The 18919-nt window shown below is 46.5% G+C and overlaps 1 protein-coding gene across 4 annotated transcripts in view; it reads left to right on the top strand.

The window, feature by feature from the left end:
- The window catches only part of Asap2 (ArfGAP with SH3 domain, ankyrin repeat and PH domain 2), a 141923-nt gene that overhangs the window by 92026 nt on the left and 30978 nt on the right, over nt 1–18919 (top strand). For all 4 annotated transcript variants that reach the window (XM_090337482.1, XM_090337481.1, XM_090337480.1 and 1 more), the window contains exons 10-15: nt 6225–6328; nt 6437–6506; nt 12006–12093; nt 14039–14087; nt 14162–14328; nt 15628–15761. In XM_090337482.1, coding sequence (XP_090193608.1) covers nt 6225–6328; nt 6437–6506; nt 12006–12093; nt 14039–14087; nt 14162–14328; nt 15628–15761 — 612 coding nt within the window. The remainder of the gene's footprint in view (nt 1–6224; nt 6329–6436; nt 6507–12005; nt 12094–14038; nt 14088–14161; nt 14329–15627; nt 15762–18919) is intronic.

Raw genomic sequence — 18919 nt, 5'->3', positions numbered from 1 at the left:
TCCAGAGGGCATGCAATATTTGGGCATTGTGGTTTTGGCTCTCTTTCCTTCTGGTAGGAATTCTTTCCTCAGCAACTTAGAAAGCTGATGGTGTTGGATGGTTTTTATGCAGTCTTACAAAAACTCTGTGTGTTATATGGGGATGGTTCATGAGACTTTGATGACATGCCCAAGTCGGGCATATCATGTTTGGGAACCACTGTATTTCCATCCTGACCCCAGTACCATTGATTGTGGACAGGGTGGGCCGCCACCACATTGTGGTACTTTCAGTCCCTTCTTTGTCAGCCCTGACTATACTTTGGTTTGGAGACCAAGCTGTTAGGATTCTAGTGCACCTCCTACCTCCCAAATCCATATTTGTTCTTGATATTTTCTGCTCTCTGTTGAGGGTGTTATTGTGACTTTCCCATTAATATGGGAGTTTTCAGACTTAGAGAAAAGTTGTATAATTGAGCAACAGTTTTCTATAGCCTCACACTTGATTTTCGGAAAATATTCTGTACAGAGGTAAAGCCTCAGAGCTACTCTTCATGTTTCTCCACATCCACCTCATCTTGGCCTTCCTCCTCCTGTGTCCATAGTGTGTGTGTGTGTGTGTGTGTGTGTGTGTGTGTGTGTGTGTGTGTGTGTGTGTGTGTTCCTGAGGTTTTGTTGGGGTCTGTCCTTCTATTTGGTGTTGGGAGCCCAGCCTATGTGGCTGAGGAAGGGTCAGCCTCAAGCCTCTGGTGTTCGAAAGTCCTTTTTTTTTTTTTTTGATGGTAGCACTGGGATTTATTAAACGTGTTAGTGCAGGGGCTGGTGTTTGCTGGTGGTGCTCTTGATGTGCCATACACAGACCTTCTGCCAATTCTTCTTGACAGCCAAGTGAACGTTGCACAAGCTCATCATCTGTCCTTTTCACATGACCACCAGCAACAGCCAGACACAGCACCTTCCTCGTCGGGAACTTGATAGTAGACTTCACCTCCTCCACTTGGGCCAGCCTGTTTTCATTGTGCGTGAGCAGAGATGGAAACTTGCCAGCCTTAGTCAGGCCTGGGCCCAGGATTCGTGGAATCTGCTTGATCAGAGACGCTGAAGTGAGAAAGGCATCATACTTCTTGGCCAGCTTCTTGTTCTTTGTTGAGCTCCTTTAGCGCCTCGATATCCATGTGGGGGTACCCTCAGCCTTTGCCTCATCACAGCGCTGCTAATCCCCTAGGACGCTCATGACTGTGCAGGGAGTGGGCTTGAGCCTGGCAGTGCCTGAGAAACGCGTGTCTTTCTGGGGGTCGTAGTTCTTCCGGCTGATCTGCAACTCCCCTGGTGCTTGTGCTGGTTCCTGGGCAGAACTTCCCACCGCCTCGTACAGGGTGTTGCGTGAGCAGGCAGGCAGTCAGGAGAGAGCGTTTGAAAGTCTTCAGTGCTCAAACCATAGGGTTTTTTTTTTCTGCTCAGGCTCCATGGCTGGCTCTTCTCTTTGCCAGCTCTCCTCCTTCTGGTGGAATGTGGTTGGACAGTCTGTGCTGCGTCCCCAACGTGGTCTTTTCCTTACTTTACCTTTGCCATCTGGACTCAGGAGCATGATCACACTCACTCCCGGCGTCACTGGAAATCTCTGCCTCCCCTTCGAGAACATGGCGGCCTTTCTCCTAGGCCTCAGGGGTAGGACTTGCCCATTGATCCACACTCACTAGAGCAATGCAGACACACTTCCCACCTCTTTAGGAGCTCACTGTCGGGGGTAGGGTAAGGGCAGCAGTGGAGGGGACAGTGGTGAGAGGCTCCCTGGGGTGCCGTGGGAATGACTGTGAGCCCTGAGCAGGGGCTTTCTGCCATTCTAGCATCAGGGCCGTGTGGACCACTTCTGTCCAGGAGCAGAGGTTGCCCAGAATCTGTCTGGCAGATTAGAAAAGCAGGAATCCATGTCCCCCTCCTCCACTGGCGCCCAGCCAGTTCCTGGACCTCTCCAAGCTTTGGTCTCCTATAAAACAAGTGACAGCCTTCCTCAGCCATGCAGACCTGTTGCAAGTTTTGAGGGAAGAGTTCTGTTGGGCTCTCAGTTCCAACTTAACGAACAGGTCCTAGTTCATCTGCGCAGCAAGTATTGAGCTCCCAGATGGTGAAGATCTCGCGGTGACCTGACGTCTGGGCCAAACTCCGTCCTACTTCTCACTCCTCCCACACCGAATCCAGCCAACAATACTGGTGCACACCACCTCTCACCTGGGGATGAGTGATTATACTCCTCTTCAGGCCCGGCAGTACCTGCTTTACTCATGTTTCATGATTTTTTCGGGCCCTTCACAAGTGTGACCCAGAATTCTTACAGCCACCTCTCATGGGTCTGAGAAGCCCACATTCACGACTTGAGTCCGAGAGAGGGGGGATCAGGGCACTTGCTAGAGCTCGCTCAGTGCTGTGCAGCCGGGCGATCCCCAGGTCTGTTCTACTCCCAGTGTGTTCTTTCAGTGAGGTCATGTGACTTCAACACCTTGTATTAGAGTCAAGAAATTGCCCCAAGACAATGGAGAGGGCTCTTGAGACTTGAGAACACTGCCGCTGGCTCCTGACATCCGTCATGCCTGCAAGACCTCACAGTCCCTTCTCAGCAGAGAGATCTTCAGCCTGAAGAGATTCCCTCTCCAGTTCATCACTCACAACAATCATGTTGAACACTCTGAGAGGAGGACAAGGTGTAAGAGTTCTTACGACATTTTAGAAACTCGGCTCAGGGCTTGCATACAAACGTGTGTCTGAGGCTCGCAGAATAGTACATATATAGTACATATACCTGGACTTAGAATCCATTGCCCAGTCTCCTGGCAGAACCCAGGAGCTACCCCCAAATCAAGCCCACAGATAGTTCCTGGTGCCACTGGATAAAGGCCAGAGGGTGCATGGATACTGATAGGATTTTATGGTCCCCCAAAGAATCACATACACTGACAACTCAGTCTCCATACACTGACAACTTAGTGAAGTCCTGAGACTTGGTTGATTCTCCTTGGTGTGTATGCCATAAGCCTTCAGTGATTTCACCCAGAAGGTGTCTTTTCTTCAATAGTAGACATTAGTCATGCAGTCCAGTCTGTGTGTGTGTGTGTGTGTGTGTGTGTGTGTGTGTGTGTGTGTGTATGTTGTGGGTGGGGGTTGGTCATGGGGCTTGAGCTTTTTTGGGGGGGGGGTAGGGCTAGCTCTCTATCATTTTGAGCCATAGCTCCCCTTTTGGTTTTCTGGAGGTTAACTGGAGATGAGTGTCTCGCAGGCTTCCTTGTACAGGCTTGTTCAAGCTATAATCCTCAGATCTCAGCCCCCTGTGAAGCTAGGATTATAGGCATGAACATGGGTGTTTGTTTGGTCAAGATAAGATCTCACTTTATAGCTTAGACTGGCCTGGAATTTGAGATCTTCTGCCTCAGCCTCTTGAGTTCTGAGATTGTAAGCGTTCACCCCTATATTCTGTTGAGCTGAGTCTTTTGATGGGCTTATTTTCAATCTTTTCTAGAGTCAATGAGTTGAACATGCTTCTGTTACCCTCTGTTGGATTATTTCTGGCAGCGGTTGAAAGCTGGTTTTGCTACATGTCTCTAGTTTTACAGTCTGCCCTCCTGGAAAACATGGGACCTGGGTGTATCTTATCCCATGAGTGAGAGGCTCACTCTGGGTCCATAAGCCTACATGCTACAGAACATGCCTGTAGGAAGTGAATCCCTTTCCCCCATGTGGGATCTTCTTACTTGGGAATCACTTGTCAAACCTGGTATTGGAGAATTTTTTTTTAAGCTGTTGCATGTGTGTGGCAGAGTTTAAAAAGTCAGTGCCAGGGCTGGCTCAAGTGATAGAGTACCTGCCTAGCAAGCAGAAGGCCTGACTTCAAACCTCAGTCCTAAAGAAACAGTGCCTCACATTCATGTTTGTGGAGCTGACTTGACATTATGGCAGTGACCATGGTCCCCAAATTGACCTGTCATTGTAGCACCACTGCCGTCCAGATCCCACCTGCCTTTTTATAGGAATTGACAAACCGAGTCTTGAAGAGGAAATTAATGCTGGAGGACTCATACTTCCTGATTTCAAGTCTGAAAGCTGTAATAATCCCGGCAATGTGGAATTGACATAGGGGTCCACACTGATCAATGAACTAGAATGGAGCTCAGAAATAAAACCTTTGTGGCCAGTAAACTTCAAGATGGGACGAGGGCAGGCTTTTCAACCATGGAGCTGGACAGCTGGATAGCCACAAGCAAAAGAATGAATGGGAAACATCTCATGTCATAATCAAAAATTAAGCTGGTGTCATTGGCTTATGCCTGTAATCCAAATAACTCAGGGGCTGAGAGCTGAGGATTCAAAGCCAGTTTAGGCATTTAAGTCCCTGAGACTCTTACCTTCGGTTAACTACCAAAAATCTGGAAATGGAGCTGCCATTCAAGTGGTAGAGCACTAGCCTTGAGCAAAAAGGCTCAGGGACAGAGCCCCAGGCCCTGAGTTCAGGTGCTAGGACAAGCAAAGGAAAAAAAAAACATAAAACAACATAAATAAAACAAAACCATCCCTCAAAATGGATTATTAAACTCTTTAATAGAGATGTATATAGACTTTATGACCTTGGGTTAGCCAGTTGTTTCTTATATTTCTTCCCTAAAGCTACAAACGACAAAATAAATAGTACATAAATTAGGCCTCATCAAATGCAAAACCAGTTTTGCTTCAGAATCCTTCACACTATCATGAATCCAGCACTGAAGACTTTGCCTGCCAAGCTGCTTCCTGTCTTCTGTCAGGACCACCCCGCCTCCTTCCACAGTGGCTCCCCTTCGGCCTCTCCGTGCCTTCCGTGGCATCTCTCAGATGCCTCCCCGTTCTCTGCCAGTGCTTGCCCTCACTTCTGAATTCTGTCTCCCTGGCTTCTCCGTTGGACTCTTGGATCTTGAGTATTGCTCTTGGTTCAGGTCATCTGTGTCTGCGTGGAGCCCAGCCCTGGTGTCTGAGGACACCGGAGGAGCTTGGTGGCCTGATGGAGTCTCACCTCCCATACTGGGAGACTGCATGTCATACTATGTGCTTCCTTTCAGGAGCTCTGGACCCCCGAGCAAATCACCTGTGTTCATTCTGTGTCTGTTTCTTCAGTTATGAATGACACAGCAGTGGACAAAGGAGAGGGTTTTCAGTCTCTCTGGACTGTCTTGTCTGTGTCTGGCTTTCTTCTGAATCCCTTCAGATCTGCCAGAATTTCCAGCTGGCCTTGGTGGCCCCTTCTACTCTCAGCTTGGGACATCTGGTCATTTGTTAAACACCAGCTGACCTCCTCGATGGGGCTAGACACAAGACTTGAGCTTTAGGGATTGGTCACTGGTCCTTGCTCTAAGTGTGTTGGCTGGAGTCTCCTGGTGAGGTAGATTCCGTCAGGTTCTCACTTGCCTCGTGGATTATCTTCCCTATAGTTTTTACACCCCTTGGTTAGAGTTGGAACAGTTTGCTTTCGTATCAGATCCCAATTTTGGGGAGAGAGGGGAATCATAGGGCTTGAGCCCGGCCTCGGTGCTGTCCCTGAGCTCTTCAGCTCAAGGCTACCACTCTACCCTTGAGCCAAGTCCTACTTCCCGTTTTCTAGAGTTTAATTGGAAATAAGAGTCTCAGGTCCTTTTGTGCCCGGGCCGGCTTTGAACCTTGATCCTTAGGTCTCAGCCTCCTGAGTACAGACCCCAATTCTTACGCTAAGTGGGGAGTGGATTGTTTGGCTCATACCATTAGGAGCTGGTATTATTTATGTGTGTGGTCTTACTTAATTCTGATTGTATTTGCTATCTTTTGGGGTCTGGTTTTCCTGTTGTCCAAGAAGGAAGCAGGCAGAGAGCCTAGGTAACTTGTCTGTAGGAAGAGGCAGGAAATGACATAAGCTTCCTGCAAGCTGCATCACCTTTCCAGGAACTTAAGTATTCTCCTCTTTCCCCCCCTATCCCCCTCACCCTCAGGGCAGGGATGGAACCAACCCCCTTTTGCATGCTAGACAAGCGCTAGATCCACACAACCCCAACACTGGACATGATGATTTTTGACCACTTCATCTCTGTTTTGATAAATAGCTTTCATGAGTTCCTAGATAGTAGGTTTTATGCCTCTGTGATAGAGTGAAAAGGAGAAAAATGTCTAAAAAATAGACCTATAGGCATGATTTTTGTTTTGTGCACTGAAACTTAGACAATATATTAAAAAGTGATTTCTTGACCATTTTCCAGGACTCACAAATGCGCCAGAGCACAGCATATAGCTTACATCAGCCCCAGGGAAACAAGGAACATGGCACCGAGCGGAACGGCAGCCTCTACAAGAAAAGCGATGGGTAGGCGAACCTGTGACACTAGTGCTGGAGTTGAAATGTGTGTATGTTCATTGTCTCCTGTGTCCAAAATGTCTGACCTCTTCTTGTTTTCCCACTTCCCCCCATAAGGATCCGAAAAGTGTGGCAGAAGAGGAAATGTTCAGTTAAAAATGGCTTTCTGACCATATCCCATGGTACTGTAAGTACTCTCTTTTAATCTGTGGTCTTTATGTAACTGGAGGTCATCTGTGCCGCCGTTAGTGGCGTCGGGACAAAGGTGTCGGGGGAGAATTTTCCAGTTTTCTCATCAGAGCACATGTGTGATCTGCTGCAAGTTTTGCTGGGTGGAGGCTGGTTACCCGTTGTCTCCTCAGAGTCGGGAGTCACTCATCAGCCGGGTTCCCTGGAGTGGGGAGCAATGCTGTTACTTCCAGGAGCCACAAAATAGAAGCCAGCTCCCTCAGCTGGCCTGTCCTGAGAACATTTCGAAATGTTCTACTTGGGAAGAGATTTCTCTTGTTCCGTTAAATGCAAAGTATTTAAGAATTCAGAAATTAGAAATCTAGGAGAAAAGACTTTTTAGCAGCTATGTTATTTAAAGCTCTGTGCCCAACTTTACTCAAGTTCTTTTTCCATCATCCTGTTCATCATAGCCCATGTTTACTGCAGTGGCTCAATTTCCCATACTTGGGAGGTAGAGATTAGGGAAGATTCAAGTTTGAGGCCAGCCTGGGCAAAATGTTCTAGTGGTAGAGTATCGGCCTGAATTCAATTCCCAGTACCACCCAAAAATCTAAGAAACAGAACCCTGTATAATGGGCATACGATCAGTTGGGTGTATTGGCACATGCATGTAATCCCAGCTACTTAGGAGGCAGAGGCAAGAGGATCACAAATTCAAGGACAGCCAAAGGCTGGGAGTATAATCCAAGTGGTAGATCATTGCCTAGCATTTGTGAAGAGCTGGATTTAGTGACAGTACCACAAAAACAAAAAGAAGGGGCCAGGAGTGTGGCCTAATGGTAGAGTGCTTGTCTAGCATGCACAGAGACCCGGGTTCGATTCTTCGGTACCACATACATAGAAAAGCCAGAAGTTGTGCTATGGCTCAAGTGGTAGAGCTCTAGCCTCGAGGGAAAAGCCAAGGACTGTGCCCAGGCCCTGAGCTCAAGCTCCAGGACTGGCCAAAAAAGAAAAAAAGGCCGATGTGGAGCTGTGGCTCAAGTGGTAGAGCACTAGCCTTGAGGAAAACCCAAGGGCAGTGCTCAGTCCCTGAGTTCAGTCCCCAGGACTGGCAAAAAGCAAACGAACAAACAAAAAATCAGAAATGCAGTAAATGCCTCAGTAAAATGAGGCAGTCTTGCTTTAAATCACAGACTCAACACATCTCTTCCCACGTGGTGTGAGGCCTGGCTGACATAGAGGCGTGAAGCCAGGCAGGCAGGCAGGCAGACTGACCCAAGCTGAGCTGGGTGCTGTTTGATCGTTAAGGCTAATGTCCTCTGAGTGTACACTTCTTTTCCCCTTAGCGCAGGCCCTCAGCGCGTATACCAGCCGCCGCAGTCGTGGCCTCGGTTGCTGGTGGTGGTAGTGGTGGTGTCTCTGAGCTTTCCTCTGGGCCCCTTCTCCCATCCTACAGTGTCCTCTGTGAAAGATGGAGCTGGGCAGAGGCATAGCTTCTTGAGTCCTAGAGAAAGGTCATGGTGGAAGTGGGGTCCTGAGGAGTAGCCCCACTCTAGCAAGGCCTGTGCTGGGGTCCTAGGACCCATTCCTTCAGGAAAGGAAGAAAGAAGAGAGCTGGCACGTTTTTTTGTGAGCTCTGCCTATGAGATTTACTGTGACTCTAGGCTGGACGAATAAGGGTCAGTCTCCTTTCCAGAACCTAGGCTGCACTGGTCAGCCCCTCGCCCCGGGTTTGGTGGCCTGGGACTTGATGTGCGTCTCTTTCTGTATCTGTAGCCACATTGATCTAGGGAGACTGAGCAACTGTACTTAATCCTGTCAACCTTCCAGGTGTCCAGGACACAGCCCAGTTTCCTTACTGGTCTTACCAACTGTGATTTCTTTAAATTGTCTGATCAGTTGTTTTAATTCCATTTTCTTTTACCACCTTGATGTGGAAATCTCATGAAATAAGACCAGGTTTCCTCCCATGTTCTTACGTTCTCGGCTTTCAAGGCATGTCTGCTTCATTGAGTCCCCCAAGCCCAGGGCCTCAGCTCATTCCAGTGACAGGAGAATAGCTGATGATCCCTTACCAGCACCATAAGTTGCTTCATTCACTTCCATCTCTCGATTTCCTCTCAAAAGTTGTGCTGCCGCACAGCCTGGGTGAGCAATAAGAACTTTAAGAGGAGTCTTTTTAGGGACCTCTCCTGGATACATTGTCCTGCATTAGCAGTCATTTACCCGTACCCTAATAGCTTGCCTTCCAGACTCTCTGCAGTTGCTGAAGGTTCCTTTTCTCCCCTTCCCTGGGTGTTGGTATTCAAGCCCTGGCAGTCAGAGTCATGAAGATTCTTCATTATCCTGTACCTTTTGTTGTGGTTATTGAGGTTTGAACTCAGGGCTTGGGCTAGCTCTCTACCACTTGGACTACAGCATCATTTCTGGTTTTTGAGTAGTTTATTGGAGATAAGAGCCTCATGGAGACTTTTCTGCCCAGGCTGGCCTCGAACCATGATCCTCAGATCTAAGCCTCCTGAGTTGCTAGGAATTATAAGCATGGGCCACCGGCGCCTGGCTGGTCCTATACCTTTAAGTATTTGCATGTGGAGCTTTGAATGACTTAGACCGAGAAAGCAAGTTGAAAGAATGCCTTTTTTGTTTGGTGTGACTGCTAGTGTCTTTTACCAGCATTGCTGTGTATGCTAGTTTCCCAGCAGGAAAAAGGAGCAGACTCCCAAAGATTGGCCAGAGGAAAGGGGCAGCTAACAGCAGCTCCTGGCTCACGGCCAGGAGTCCTCCCACTTAGAAATGGAAGCCCCAGGCTGCATGGGAGCTAGGAAAATGGAAGCTGGCAGCATTTGGGAAGTGGAATTGCTGTGCTCTTGTTTTCAAGCAGAGGGGTGAGGATTCCATCCTGAACAGATTCAGCCAGAGCCTACTGGGGAATTCCCCAGCAGCCACGACCAACGGTGTTTCTGGCACGGGCAAGGGAGCGCCTTGTGATGAAGCACTGTCTTTAGGCGGCTTCCTCGCCAAATGACAGCACTGCCATACCATGTGGGGCTGGCTGGGGGCTGTGCTGTGCTGGGAGAGGTTCCCACTGGCTCCTCAACAAACTAAGGTTTTTTTTAAAGTGATGCTAGGTCATATAGGAAGAATGCAAACTTCCTTTTAAAACAAATTGGGAAAAAGGATGGCATGATTAAAATGGCTAAATCACTAAGATTCTGTGCCTTCAAGGCAGACAGACACTGGGCTGTCAGATCCACCCTCCTTCCTGGATGTTACTCAGAACTGAAGCTTCTTAGTGACATGCAGACTGCAGTGTAGCTGAGATAAAACGGATGCACTAACTTGTAGGTGGGGGCAGGAGGAAAAACCTGGGAGAGTGAGGGATGGGGCAACATTGTCCATAAAGAAATGAGCTCTTTACCTGGCTTATGCAACTGTATGTCACTTTTATAATAAAAAAACAATTTTATAATTAAAAACAATTTATAATTTAAAAAATTGCAGTACAGATGAATGGATTCAGCCAGGAGGGGATTTTGTAGAAGGACTTTTCTCTCATAAATTCTTCTTACAGCTTTGCTGTGCTTTGTCAGTTGTGGGGCTTGAACTCTGGGCCTGCTGTTCCTGAGCTTTTCAGCTCAAGGATAGCACTCTACTACTTGAGTCCCAACACCACTTCCTGTTTTCGGGTGGTTAATTGGAGATAAAAGTTTCACGGATTTTGCTGCCCAGACTGACTTTGAACTCCTCAGATCTCAGCCTCCTGAGTAGCTAGGATTACAGGTGTGAGCCACCAACACCTGGCCAGTGTTCGTCTGTTTTTTAAAAAAATTATTCATATATCACTCTCAAAAACTGATTTCTGGACACACTGACAGTCCTGTTAGTGAACATAAAAAATAATGTTGATTTTACTTGGAATTCTCTAAGATTGCAAGACTAGGCAGAGTGGAGTCTTCTAATACTGATTCACAATGATGTGAGAGTCTGTTAGGAATCTAGCTGGTGAAGAATGAGATAACACTGACTTCTACAGAGGAGGTTAGATCATCCCAGCCAAGAACCAGGAGAGCCTAGGATAGTTCTGCTTACCTCCATCAAACCCAAGCTCTGTCCTCTGCAAGGACCAGCCCTGTTGTAGTGGGAGATGAAGACCAGCTCTCCAGAGTCAGAGATGGTAGCCCCTGCGTGCAGGAGTGCCCACTCTCACACCTCACTGCAGGTGTGGGATGGGTCTGGATGAATCCCACACCCATGTCATTTGCCTTGAAGCAACTGATGGCCTCGGGAAATAGGACATGAGAACTGTTGAAGTTTAAGATATTTTTTGCTTGCTATTTCTGCTTGCTATTTCTTTTAGCATCTTGATAGGGTAAGAAAAGCCCATTCAGATTCAGAGAAGGTGTCACCAAGATTTTTAAAGCATTCTTCCCTTCAAGACTCCCCCCCCACCCCCACACATACCATCTGTTCGTTGCTTCTTTGAATTAAATGTGATTTTATTTTTTGAATTAGTAAAACAGACATTTTTGGTACATTTCTGACAAAAGTACACTGTGATCTGTGGTGGGTGGGCCTGGGGTTACATATGTAAATGAAGTGTATTTTGTTAAGACTTGAGTGACAGTAATGATTGACATTTATAACAATCTGTTACCTGCTGTCGCTTCAAAAAGTGAGGACAGTTATTTCTCTGCCATTTCTGTGCAGAGATTGCTTTTTCTATGTAGAAGTGAGGGTTTGCACTCAGCGGCATGTAAGCTGGAGCTTGACTTAGTGGTAGAGCACCTGTCTAGCAAAAGCACACAAAATGCCTTTACGTCAAAGTCTAATATCACTGAAAAGAAAAAAAAGAGAAACACGGTAACAGGTGCATGTGTGGGTGCCCTAGGGTGCACGCGTGTGTGCATGCATGCACATGTGCACACTAATACCGGGGCTTGAATACGGCCTGGGGCACTGTCACTCTACCATTTGAGCCACATCTTCACTTCTGGCTTTTTGGAGATTAATTGGAATTGAGAATCTCACACTCTTTCCTTTCCGGGCTGATTTCAAATCATGATCCTCAGATCTCAGCCTTCTGAGTTACTAGGATTTACAGGTGTGCGCCAACAGTACACAGCAAGAAAACACTTTAAGAGCTCCAGATGTGAAGCCGAATGCCCAAGTTCCCCAGGAAACTGAGTCAGACCTAAGAGGTTTAGGGCTTCAGTCCTGGAGAATTTTATCTTAGAGAGTTCCTTGCCCCCAGCTTTGATTCAGGGCCTGCTCATCCTCTTGTTCCAGATGGGTTTGTATAGATTTCCATGTATGCTCTGGCAGGAAAAGTTGTGGCTTCAAGCAGCTGAGGCCTGGGACCCTGCAGTGTTGCTCTCACAGGCTTCTCACCTGAACACCTGCCTTCTAGAAATTCTATAGGCTAGTAAAGAGCAGGCTCCTGCTGTGTTCTCAGGAGCAGGGGAGGTGCTCTCATGCCCTCCCACCCATCCTGTGCCTTTTGTTTGTTTTTAAACAGGCCAACCGGCCTCCTGCGAAGCTCAACCTCCTAACCTGCCAAGTGAAGACCAATCCCGAGGAGAAGAAGTGTTTTGACCTCATCTCTCGTAAGGTTCCTTCTGAATACTTGTGTGCTGTAGAGGAGTTACTTTAAATTCTCCGCTAAGGTACCAGCCCATGTCAAATACAGTATTCAGAAGAACTGATTTGGGAAAGAAAGGTCCTTTTTTTCCCAAGTTGTCCGTGGTTGTTGCTTGCCATTGAACACGGGCCATGTAAACTGAGAGACTCCACATAAGGAGATTGTACTGGATAAAACTCAGGCTTGAAATCCCTTCGCTTGGTTTGTTAAAATGGCAATTTTGTTGTAGAAGCCTTCCATAATTTATTTGTACAATGTTAGAAATGCTGTAAACAAAGATGAAGGGTCTTTAGAGAGCCTGGAAACTTCAGTTTGGGGAATTATCTTCCCTACCACAAAATTAGTCTCTGTGCTTCTGTATGCTTTTCTTTGTGACACATACAGAACAGTCACCATGGAGCCATCTAGTACAGCACAGGTTTACTAAACAGGCACACACACTCACACACACCAAGTAAAGGGAATGTGCTGTGTTAAAGGAGGTTTGGCCAGGCATGGTGTATGACCAGTGATCCCAGCAGGAGGATCACAAGGTCAAGGCTCGCATGAGCCAACCTGGAGATCAGTTTTTTGAGGGAAGAGAGAAAACAAAATACATGATTTGGTTTTAAAACCTTGTGTTCTTGGTTGTTGCATGTGACAGGGTCACAGTAGTTTGGGGAAGGAAGGGCCAGGTCAGGAGGGTGTTCTGCCACTGGCTTTGCTGGGTTTTGCTACTTAACCTCCATCGGCCTTAAGCCATCCAACAGTGCACCAAGAATCACTGTAAGAATCGTGCTCTAAGAATCACTGTGGTTTCAGGAGCCAAAACCACTCCTGGAGGCTGGCATGTCGTCTGCTTGTTTTCAGGATTACCAGTGTTTAGGGTTACCAGTGTTTGTCACCACTGTCATGGTAAAAGTTAGACCTCCTCCCTTTTCTCTCTTCTTAAAATTTAATTTTCACTTCTACTTCGTTTTGTGGCTGATTATGTAGGGAGAGACTTCCTGTGTAGTCACACAGCTTCCCCTAGTTTGCATATCTTAGTACATGAGTCAGGAGTGTGATGTACAGACAGACGAGGAGAAATGGTAGCTGAAGGGTCCGTGTGTGCAGTTATGAAACCATAGGGACCCTGACACACGAGGCTGCTCACCAGGAATCGCTTCTTGCATCAGTGCCTTCGCTGCACTCAAAGATCTCGCCAGGCTACCACACTGCATTTAGCTCTTATTATCTTCGTCCTCTGTGGTCCAACTGTATTTCAGGCTTTTCTTTCATGACCTTGACACCTTTGGAAGAGTATTGGCAAATTTTGTTGTCAGCTTCTCAATTTTTATTTCTCCAGTGCTCCTCATGATTGAACTGAGGTGTCTTTTTTTTTTTTTTTTCTCAAGAATAACCCAGAAGTGATGTCATCTCCCACAGCCCCTCTGTGTGCACAGGGCTAGCAGCCCGCAGAACACTAACCACTGACAAGACCAGCTGTACATGATGGGCTTTTTATGTTCGGTCATACTTAATGACACACTTTTGCCTCAGCCAGAGTCCTCCTATGATTTAAGTCTTCTTTGAAAAAGCTTCTTTCATTCACCAGCCTGTAACAAATCCTTTCATGGATAACCCCTGTAGTGAGTTTTAAAAAATTAAAGCTTTTGAGAGGACAGCTATGGTTTCCATTAGACAGCTGTCCTTTCAGCCTTGGGGGGAGGGGGGAACTGGATAGGATTCTTTCTTTGCATTATAAAGCCACAAGTACTGATGAGGACAGAAGCCTGAAGGACTTGAGGGAGTGCTTGCATAAAACCATTCATTCCCTGGCAGAAAGCTAAGATGATTCTTGAGAATGATGATATACCACTCTCCCCTGGTGTTGCGTACGGCTTCCAGTCTGGCTCACAGTTGTTGATGGGTCTCCTCTTGCCGTGCAGATGACCGGACGTACCACTTTCAAGCAGAAGATGAACAGGAATGTCAGATGTGAGTTGTAGAGGTAGGGCTAGGGGCGGGACCTGGCTGTGGTTCTTGGAAGTCACATTTGCCGCTCTGTCTAGATGGATGTCTGTGCTCCAAAACAGCAAGGAAGAAGCATTGAACAACGCATTTAAAGGAGATGACAATACTGGAGAAAATAACATAGTCCAAGAGCTGACCAAGGAGATCATCTCGGAGGTGCAGAAGATGACAGGCAATGGCGTGTGCTGTGACTGCGGGGCACCAGGTGACCCCCGGGCCCCACTCCACCCCAGGCTCTAGGGCATTCACATCCCGATCTGGTTCTCACAATCCACCCATTGATTTTCACTTTCATTTCAAACATGAAATTAAGTGCAGCTCAGCCTGAGTTCATCCCATTACACAAATGTTTAATGAACCGTGTGCGGACCTGCTGGGCCCCAGAGCTGTCTGAAATCAGAAGGGTGGAGAGGAAATGGCTCAATGCTCTTTGAGAAATGAAATCAGAAGGACGCAGTGAGGGTGAATTCAAGGTCATTCAGTCTCATTGGGGCTTTGAGAGGCTGCAGGCACATGGTACCTGCCTAGCGTTTACCGAGGCCTCCTTGTCCTACTTTCTAGAATTTACAAAGTAATTTTTAGTACTCTTTTACGCAAGGGCCCTCGAAGAGCCAGTTTTCCTTTCTGCCAAATGCAGAAACAGGTCCTTCCTACCTGTCAGGTTTTATGACAAGGACATGTCTATCTGTATTTTGATAGACAGCACCAGGGGCTTTATTTTAACGAATACAGAGTACAGTATTATTGACTATAGCAGGTGGTACTTTAAAGTTTAAGGATCATATATTATAATTAAATGGAAAGTGATGGAATTCTTTCTGGAATATTTGGAAACTGAGAAGGTTGTGACTTGGCTAGAATAGTCAGTGTCTTGACATTCTTTTATCACAAGAATTTGGTTGTTTTTCTGTTAAAAAGCAACCAAAGCAATTGAGAAATGCCATTAGGCTCCTGGTTTCCCAAAGACTATATTTTGTCTTGGATTGTTGGTGGAAGGAGAATGAGGTAGTAGGTGGTATGTAGTGAACTATACTCTTTCTTGAAAAAGGTAATGATGGTAAAATACTTTTATACTTAGGAAGCCATAGCAATGTACCTTGTTCTAAAGTCCTAAGACAACATGGTTGTTGTAAAAATTTGATATACCCATTTTGAAGCTCCTGTGCCTGCCCAAAGGTGAACACAGCAGAATGGGCTGAGTTTACCTGCACCCATAGATGACAGAAGGATTTTCTGATGATTAACTTAACTTGATGATTACTCAGAGTACCTATCACTTAAATGGAATGGGGCAGTGGAGGAAGAGGGAAGTGGAGGGAGAACCAGTGTCTGCCTGTTTGTGGATTGAGTGTTCTTGGTTATGGATGATTGAAAGGTTTTAGCTATGTTGCAGCTCAAATATATCCTCATACTGAAAACTCGATCCTCTGCTTATTCAGGACCCAAGTTCTGCCTCCTACCTTGTTCTGACAGTGAGCTCTAAGTTGTCTGTTCTCTTCGGCAGATCCCACGTGGCTTTCCACCAACCTGGGCATTCTGACCTGCATCGAGTGTTCTGGGATCCACCGGGAACTAGGGGTTCATTACTCCAGAATGCAGTCCCTCACCTTGGACGTCCTGGGAACATCTGAGCTGCTGGTGATTGGATTTGGATTGGAATTAAATGAGGAAAAAGCTGATTTTATTTTTACATTCTAGTCCATTTTGGTTTCTCGAAATTTCAGTGGGCTGGTTGTTGTTACACTGACAGATGGGTTCGGGTAATAAGAAACTCATTGATAATTTTCACTCTCAGCTAGTAAGTTGAGGGCACTTCTTGTTGCAAACATTAAATGCAAAGCAAAGTGAAGCCAAACAAAGGAGCGTTGAGACTGGAGTAAGATGCTGCTGAAGCAAAGTTAAGGATGATGGCGTGATTAAGCTGGTCCTAATTTTCTTTAAGAAAGAAAGAAAAGGTGGCTCTCATCCTTGAGTCAGTGATGACACGGAAGCCCGTGTTGGAGGAAAGAGGAGAGTGAAGCATGTGTGAAGCAGGTGTAGCGTTGGGGACTGTGATCCTACAATGTGTCAGAGTTAATCAGGGTACACTACTGAAATCTTTTTCCTGAGGTAGCTGGGTATTGGACAGTAAATAGTAAGTGGATATTGATTGCCATTGATTTTAATGTCAAGAGCAATAACCCCAGCCAACAGCAATTACCATGCTCAGTATTCCCCTGTGGGAGCCATCAATCTTGTTGACAGTTGTGCGTTCTAGGGGTGTGAACTATCTTGTGGGAACCTTCCAGTCTTCCTAAGGAATTTCTTTATGGTTTTGGGAGATGGAGTTGGGAGAAGCTAGAGTAGATGTTGATATATCACGTAATATCCATGGTTACTTAAGGTTAAAATCAAGCCAGAGGTCAGGTACTGGTGGCTTATACTTGTAAGCCTAGATACTCAGGAGGCTGAGATTTGAGAATCTCGGTTCAAAGCCAGCCTAGGCACTGAAGTCGGTGAGACTGCAATTAACCACCAGAAAACTGGAAGTGGTGCTGTGGCTCAAGTGGTAGAGTACTAGCCTTGAGCTGAAGAGTTCAGGGACAGTGCCCAGGTCCAGAGATCGAGCCACACAACCGACAAAAAAAAAATAAAAATAAAAAGTCAAGCTAGACCCCGCAAGACCCTTGCATGCCCTCTGGGCTATGAATGATGGTTGCTGTGGACCTAAAGGTACATACAGCTTGCATTGAGGAGAGCTATGTGCACGCAGGTTGCTGCTCTGGGTCCTGGGCTTAGATTAGAAGCCAGCACAGTATGTTTACTAAGCTTCCTTCTATGGATTTGCTTCTGGCTGGGGAATCACTCGGTATTTGTAGTAAGATAATCATTTTGTACTAAGCACTTTGTGTTAGCTCATTTGCTCTCTACAACAGCCCAATGACCTTCCTTACCAAGGAAAATCGGGGTTGCAATACTCTCCTGTGCTCAGGGTTGTATACCTATTGTTATAATGGTAGATTTGAGACGTCAGCCCCTGTCATCTGGTTCCCAGCTTCACACTTAAATTTTGAGGAGCTGGGATGTAAATTGGCATTTGGGGTGAGCTGTCTTGCCATGTGATAAGCATTGTAAACATCCCTCTGTTCCTCCCTGTAGCCGGTCTCCAGCAGCCTGCCTCTTCCTGTAGTGTAAATAGATCTGGCACGGGCAATTTTGAGCCCCTGTATGTGGATCTAGAAGAGAGGTTCAGTAGCGCCATGTTTCTGTGCCGTATTCAGCATAGAAACACGCTGAACATAGATAATAGTAAAGTCATTAGGAAAATGGTGAGAGACTTTTGTTTTTGTTGCTTTGTTTGTTTTGTTGAAACAAGGTCTCACTTTGGACCACGGGCAGTCCTCTTGATTGTCCAGCCAAATGCTGGGTTTTCAGTGTCTGGCTCCTGAGCTCCTTAGCTCCGGCATAAATTTTAATAGGTGTGCTTAAGGGCTGTGTCACACATGCACCAGGACAATGTGACAGTTGGCTCCCAAAATGATCAGAAGTTGACTCCAGCCTGTGACTGTGGAAATGTATCTCGAAAATGGATTCACAATCTGTGAAATTCCATTGCCTACTGCAAGGGAAAGCACCAGAGAAGGTCCAGAGGAGCCAATGATAAAGTAACTTTGAACCGCACATTCATGCCAACCACTCTTTCTGTCTCCCGAAGGTGCATGACTATCTCTTACTCACGAGGAGCCAGGCAGAGCCTTGTTCATTAATGCCTGCAGCTATTTGCAAACTCTAATTTCTGCCGCAGTTTTATACTGTTTCTCCTCTAGGCCTCTTTTCCTCGGTGATTATCAGAAAAGCAAAAGGAGAAAGGCCCGGGTATGTATGGGGCTTGCTTCCTTATAGGATTTGCCACTGAGCTTGGACAGGGCTCACAGGAAGTGACCCTCTGTATTTCACCCCAGCCCCCATATGCTCTGTTCTAAGACTTCCTCCATGATGTTCCAAACACAAAACCATTTCTCAGCCCTTCTCAGTGAAGCATGAGTATTCATTTGTAAAGCATAGAAATATCAAGCCATTTTAAAAACATCTGGGTTGTTTATTTTGCTTAGACAACCAGAAGCCTGAACAAAGAATTTCCTGACATCCTGTCACTCCCCCTTCTTTATTTGTGTGTGTTTAGAATTATGTCTGGCACACAGTAAAAGCTACACAATAGTAACTATCTTCATCACATCCCCCTCTAAGGTGATCTTAACAGTACTTTCAGAGAATGACCCACGTGCCTAACCCACGTGCCTCCGGCCTGTATGATAGCCACCAGCTCTCCCCTGGATATCTGTTCTGTGTGTGGGCCTCCCTGCTCAAAGGGGCACTGGTGCCAGGCCCTTTGGCTGACCTGTTAATCACAATAAATTTTTTTGTGTAGCAGATATTGCCAGACTTTTTTTTTTTTTTTTTTTTTTTTTTTTTTTTGCCAGTCCTGGGCTTTGAGCTCAGGGCCTGAGCACTGTCCTGGGACTTTCTCAAGGTTAGAGCTCTACCACTTGAGCCTCAACCACCACTTCTGGCTTTTTCTATGTATGTGGTTCTGAGGAATCGAACCCAGGTCTTCGTGCATGCTAGGCAAGCACTTTAACCACTAGGCCAAACTCCTGGCCCTGCCAGACTTCTTAAGTTAGTAAAGATCAGTGGGAGCCTGAGCTGGTGGCTCCTGCCTGTAATCCTAGCTACTCAGGAGGCTGAGATCTGAGAGCCGAGGTTTAAAGCCAGCTCAGGCAGGAAACTCTATGAGACTCTTTTTCTTCAAGAAACTA

The sequence above is a fragment of the Megascapheus bottae genome, chromosome 7 (genome assembly GCF_031878675.1).
Source record: "Megascapheus bottae isolate mThoBot1 chromosome 7, mThoBot2.hap1, whole genome shotgun sequence".
NCBI lineage: Eukaryota > Metazoa > Chordata > Mammalia > Rodentia > Geomyidae > Megascapheus > Megascapheus bottae.
This window is presented reverse-complemented; position numbering and strand designations above follow the sequence as displayed.